A 6,145-nucleotide genomic window follows, 5' to 3' on the forward strand; every position below is an offset into this window, starting at 1 on the left:
TTTAGCACATCCCCATTCTTTCAATAATTTTTGGTCTGATTGTCCCCTTATGAATGCTGTGAGTCTTGCCAGATTTATATAGTCACAAAATTTAATTTGCCATTCTTTCATTTATGGATTTTTTTCTCCCTTTCCAATTTTTTGCTATGAGCATCCTGGCAGCTGTTGTCGCATAGAGGAATAGTTTCCTTTGATTGTCAGGAATATTGATTGTGATTATGCCTCTGGGTTTTTTTACTAAAAGATATTTTAAACACCTTTTTGACTTCTTCATATATTTCATTCCAAAATTGTTTAATAGGCCATCTTCAAATATCTTAAAGGATGTCACATGGAAGAGGGAACAAGCTTGTTTTCTCCTGTTCTGGAGGGTAGGACTCGAACCCATGGCTTCAAATTACAAGGAACGAGATTCCGACTCAATGCCAGGAAGAACTTTCTGATAGTAACAGCAGTTCAATAGTGGGACCGACTTCCTCAGGAGGTTGTGAGTTTTCCGTGACATTTCAGCTTACAAGGGCTGAAAACGGGCTGTGTCTGTGAATTTCCGAAAATATTGCAGCCCTATTTTTAAGCAGAGGTTGGACGGCCAACTGCCATGAATTCTTTAGCTGAGATTCCTCCATTTCAAGGAGGCTGGACTAGATCATAGCTGTCAACTTTCCCCTTTTCTTGCGAGGAATCCTATTTGGAATAAGGGAACTTCCCTTAAAAAAAGCGAAACATTGACAGCTATGGACTAGATGACTTCCAACTCTACGATTCTGTGATATATATATTCTTTTTTGCAAAAGACAGGCCTGCTCTCGTGAAAATGCGTAGCGAGGAAGAACAACAGGATTCAAACAGTGCAATAATTTATTCTGAATAGATTACAAGCAGGCGGGAAATCGAAAGCAGGGTCTAAATGGGCTCCTCAGCATTCAGCAGAAGAAACTGCTTTGCAGGCAAGCGGCCGGATCCTGCCTTGCGTCGTTCCTAAAGCGGGAAAGTCTTTGTCAGGCTCTGTTAAAATACCCGTAGCAACAATGGAGTCTTCTCCCTTGGGCGGCAACATCTCCATCTTCTCACGCTATCCGCCCATGGCGTCGCCCACATCCCACGCAGGCAATCGGAGAGAAACTTCCAGGCCGATGTTTCCAGAACTTCTTCTTGACTTTCTTTACACCCCTCCTGGCCCGAATCCGCTAGAGGGAGAAGAGAAGCAGAGTTAGTATAGTGGTACCTTGGTATATATTATAAGTTATTATTATTGGTCCAGAGATCTGCATTGGCTCCCAGTACGTTTCCGAGCACAATTCAAAGTGTTGGTGTTGACCTTGAAAGCCCTAAACGGCCTCGGCCCAGTAGACCTGAAGGAGCATCTCCACCCCCATCGTTTTGCCTGGACACTGAGGTCCAGCTCTGAGGGCCTTCTGGTGGTTCCCTCCCTGCGAGAAGTGAGGTTACAGGAAACCAGACAAAGGGCCTTCTCGGTAGTGGTGCCCACCCTGTGGAACACCCTCCCATCAGATGTCAAGGAAATAAGCAGCTATCTTATCTTTAAAAAACATTTGAAGGCAGCCCTGTTTAGGGAAGTTTTTAATATTTATGCTATATTGTTTTTAACACTCGATTGGAAGCCGTCCAGAGTGGCTGGGGAAACTCAGCCAGATGGGCGGGGTATAAATAATAAATTATTATTATTATTATTATTATTATTATTATTATTATTATTATTGGTTCTCGAAGAGGGACGTGGGTAGCGCTGTTGGTTAAACCACAGAGCCTAGGACTTGCCAATCAGAAGGTTGGCGGTTCGAATCCCCGCGACGGGGTGAGCTCCCGTTGCTCGGTCCCTGCTCCTGCCAACCTAGCAGTTCGAAAGCACGTCAAAGTGCAACTAGATAAATAGGTACCAGAGCCTGGAGAATACTCCAAAATCAAAGTGGCCATTTTGACCTTAGTCACGCATGCCAACGCCACCAACCTCTCTTCCTCTGCTTCAAATGTACTGGGCGGGTTTTATGTGCCACGTGGAGGATCCGCAAAGAGCGCCCTGGAAGAGGGCGCTGTCATCCCTGCTGTGAAACAAGCCTTGTCCATCTCTGCCACACTGCAAGACAGGTTTCGCTAACCTGAGGCCTGCAGTGACTGGCGCTGATGGGAGTTGTAGTCTAAAAATATATCGGAGACAGGTTGGCAAAGAAGGCTTTCCCAGTATCGTGCTTCGTATTGACATCCATGCACAATCCTCCTAGAACTCTAGCCCAGTGGTTGCCATTAGTTTGATTCTGAATTGATTTTAGAATGTATTTCAATTAATTGATTGTGATTTTATGTAAAGTGTGTTACTTTTAATGTTGTTAGCCGCTCTGAGCCCAGCTTCGGCTGGGGAGGGCGGGATATAAATAAAAATTGTTATTATTATTATTATTATTATTATTAGTATTACTATTACTATTATTATACAGATCTAAGGTTTTTCATCCATGCGCTAAATTTACGGTTTCGCGCCTCTAGACACTTAGGAGAGAAAATCAACCCCACATTTCATTCACTCCTGAGGTAAACTTGCCTCCTTTTGACCCACGGGGTCACAATTGAGCTGGACAGGAGTCTGCAGCTGGATGGAGAATGTTCCGGAACACTCCTTCACCACCTGCGGAAATTCAATAAATTCAATTTAATAATAATAATAATAATAATAATAATAATAATAATAATAATAGGACAACAAACCGATTGGTTCAAAATTGGGAAAGGAGTACGACAAGGCTGTATATTGTCTCCCTGCTATTTAACATATGCAGAATGCATCATGCGAAAGGCTGGGCTGGATGAATCCCTAGCCGGAATTACAATTGCCGGAAGAAATATCAACAACCTCAGATATGCAGATGACACAACATTGAAGGCAGAAAGTGAGGAGGAATTAAAGAACCTTTTAATGAGGGTGAAAGAGGAGAGTGCAAAATATGGTCTGAAGCTCAACATCAAAAAAAAAGAAGAAAAAAAGATCATGGCCACTGGGCCCATTACCTCCTGGCAAATAGAAGGGGAAGAAATGGAGGCAGTGAGAAATTTTACTTTCTTGGGCTCTGTGATCACTGCAGATGGTAACAGCAGCCACGAAATTAAAAGACGCCTGCTTCTTGGGAGAAAGGCGATGGCAAACCTAGACACCAACTTAAAAAGCAGAGACATCACCTTGCCAACAAAGGCCCCTATAGTGAAAGCTATGGTTTTCCCAGTAGTGATGTATGGAAGTGAGAGCTGGACCATAAAGAAGGCTGATCGCCAAATAATGGATGCTTTTGAATTCTGGTGCTGGAGGAGACTCTTGAGAGTCCCATGGACTGCAAGAAGATCAAACGCATCCATTCTGAAGGAAATCAGCCCTGAGGGCTCACTGGAAGGACAGATCGTGAAGCTGAGGCTCCAAGACTTTGGCCACCTCATGAGAAGAGAAGACTTCCTGGAAAAGTCCCTGATGTTGGGAAAGATGGAGGGCACAAGGAGAAGGGGACGACAGAGGACGAGATGGTGGGACAGTGTTTTCGAAGCTACCAGCATGAGTTTGACCAAACTGCGGGAGGCAGTGGAAGACAGGAGTGCCTGGCGTGCTCTGGTCCATGGGGTCACAAAGAGGCGGACATGACTAAACGACTAAACAACAAACAACAACAGCTATAGGGGAAATACGTGGGGCCACTTACCCCATCTTCCTTGAAGTCGCAGTCGGCCGCAGTCAGCAGCTCAGCAGCTGAGCACATCGTCTCTTTCACCGTGAATTCCACATCCTGAGGCTCTTTGCTCCGGGGGTCCTAAGAAGAAGGCGGACATTCCCAGTTAGATAACCGTGAATTCTGGGAACAGCTCCATCTTTTCAGTCCCGGGTGGGGATTAATTTCTGAGCATCACAGCCGGCCGCTCTGCTCAACAGCTCTTTGAAGCTCTTTTTAATTTTGGAGCTGAACCGGTGCCAAGTGGAACAGCTCTGCTTCAGAACCACTGTGGGAATTGGCTTCCGATCAAACTTAGGCAAGTGCCTTGCATTTTATTATTATTAATTGTTTGCATCGAGGCAGCTCGATGCAAAGGACGTGCCCATTTTGACTCACAACAGCCCAGCCCAGAAATTTAAACTGCTGGTGTGTTTTGTAATTTATGGCTGTTTTTCCCCCCAAAAAGAAAAAAATAAATAATTGTTTTAAATGTTTTGAGGAATTGATCTTGCTGTTTTATTCTTTCTATAAACAGCAAGATCAATTCCTCAAAACATTTAAAACAATTATTTATTTAGTTTTCTAAATAAATAAAGGTTTTCCACAGTCGGGCAGTATATAAATTTTACGAAATGAACTAGAACAACTTTAGGTTGTATGCTATGCAGAATTTGTGTGTTTTGATGCCAGAGACATATCTACCCGGGGGGTGGGGTCGCTAGTTGTTTTTTGGGGGTCTTTGACCCGGGTGAAATAAAGCCTAGTTTTGGTCCTGTTTGATGCTATTAAAATCATACACACAAACATATACATGAGCACTGGCGAGCATCGCAATAATCCAGTGTAGAATATACCAGAGGGACGCGGGTGGCGCTGTGGGTTAAACTACAGAGCCTAGCACTTGCCAATCAGAAGGTCTGCGATTCAAATCCCCACGACGGGGTGAGCTCCCGTTGCTCGGTCCCTGCTCCTGCCCACCTAGCAGTTCGAAAGCACGTCAAAGTGCAAGTAGATAAATAGGTACCACTCTGGCGGGAAGGTAAACGCCGTTTCCGTGTGCTGCTCTGGTTCGCCAGAAGCGGCTTAGTCATGCTGGCCACATGACCCAGAAGCTGTACGCCGGCTCCCTCGGCCAGTAAAGCGAGATGAGCACCGCAACCCCAGAGTCAGCCACGACTGGACCTAACGGTCAGGGGTCCCTTTACCTTTTTAGAATATACCAGAGTATAGTTAACGGGCCCATTTTACAGAAGAAAACCGAGGCAGGGAGGCACAGGTTGGCCCCAAGTCACATAAGGTCCCAAGTCAAGCGCTGTTCAGCGGACAGTGCTCTGCACGGTACAGCGGATCCGGCCGCTCACTTACCCAGTCTGGCTGTGGCTTGGCTTCCAGGAGCCGGAAGGCAAAAGCCACCTCTGCAGTTTGGCTGTAGAGTTCAGCGGTTAAGGAAACGGCTTTCTCGTAGCTCAGCTCCACTCGCTCAGGGGCCAGAGCAACGGCGGCTGCAGAAACGCCAAGGACGAACAAGATTCTCCAAAGACAGTTTATCATCTTGAGTGCAGCTTGGCTGCAGCAAGATCTCAGATCTCTTATCTGGTCCCCAAAGAAGGTCCTTTTTAAATGCTGCTTAAATACTGAGGTTCTCTGGGTGGGGAGAGGGTTTCATAAGTCCCTGGGAAAGCCCTCGAAGGGACTTTCCCAACAGATACCCACCCCTGGTCCTTTCACAAGACATGCGTGCCAGTCAAGGCGTCACCGAGCCAGCAGAGCATCTTCGGAAGGAATTTCCCAATTTTCTCTTTCCTCTGCTCAAAAAGGAAATTGCAATAGTCCAGATTTTTTTTGTGGGGGATATTTCTGCAACTTCAAAGGTGAAGCAATGCATTCCTTCCTGTCTAATGATCCCCACTGATGATTGTTCCTATTTCTTTCTTTTTAAAAAAATAATATTTATTAGTGGTTTTATAGTTACAGAAGAAAAAAGAGAAAATATGAAAGAAAGAAAAAACAATAAAAAATTAAGAAACAATTCGTCAAAAATAGAAAGAAAAAACAATACATCAAGACAAAAAATAAAAAATAAAAACATTTAAAAACACATCCAATTTCCATAACTTTATCTTTCATTTACTTGTTTCCTCGACTTCCTCACACCTCCCTTTTTTGTACTCTAGTTCAACTTCACTAATTCAGCATATCCTTTCCCTCTTTCTCAATTTTTTGTTCTATAATTTATCTTAACACAATCTAAATTTAAATTTTCCACTTTAACCCATTAAAAATCAGTTTTTGCTTAAATCTTTATAACATTTCTGCTAAAACCTTATAACTTCATTCCAGTATTCTTCTAACATTCATTAATTTTACAGTATTTCTGTAAATATACTTTAAATTTTTTCCAATCTTCTTCCATCGACTCTTCTCCCTGGATTCTGCCA

The 6,145-nt window shown here is 43.8% G+C and overlaps 1 protein-coding gene across 1 annotated transcript; it reads right to left on the bottom strand.

Moving 5' to 3' along the window:
• Window positions 1-840: 840 nt before the first annotated feature.
• On the bottom strand, window positions 841-5,408 carry LOC310661064 (cathelicidin-related peptide Oh-Cath-like). Its single transcript, XM_083406826.1, has 4 exons — window positions 5,073-5,408; window positions 3,699-3,806; window positions 2,558-2,641; window positions 841-1,187 (listed from the first exon to the last, which is right to left on the bottom strand). The coding sequence occupies exons 1-4, from the start codon at window positions 5,256-5,258 to the stop codon at window positions 1,068-1,070; spliced, it is 498 nt and encodes a 165-aa protein (XP_083262952.1). The 5' UTR covers window positions 5,259-5,408; the 3' UTR covers window positions 841-1,067.
• Window positions 5,409-6,145: the final 737 nt, after the last annotated feature.

The sequence above is a fragment of the Podarcis tiliguerta genome (assembly GCF_965153285.1).
Source record: "Podarcis tiliguerta genome assembly, chromosome: 12".
Lineage (NCBI taxonomy): Eukaryota > Metazoa > Chordata > Lepidosauria > Squamata > Lacertidae > Podarcis > Podarcis tiliguerta.

Bases quoted from the DNA above. Each gene is read 5' to 3' on its own strand.
- LOC310661064 (XM_083406826.1), bottom strand. From the start codon at position 5,258: ATGATAAACTGTCTTTGGAGAATCTTGTTCGTCCTTGGCGTTTCTGCA. The intron at 3,807-5,072 runs GTAAGTGAGCGG...CCTTCTTCTTAG, and splicing joins CCAAGCCACAGCCAGACTGG to GACCCCCGGAGCAAAGAGCC. The intron at 1,188-2,557 runs GCAAGTTTACCT...TTCTCCCTCTAG, and splicing joins ACCCCGTGGGTCAAAAGGAG to CGGATTCGGGCCAGGAGGGG.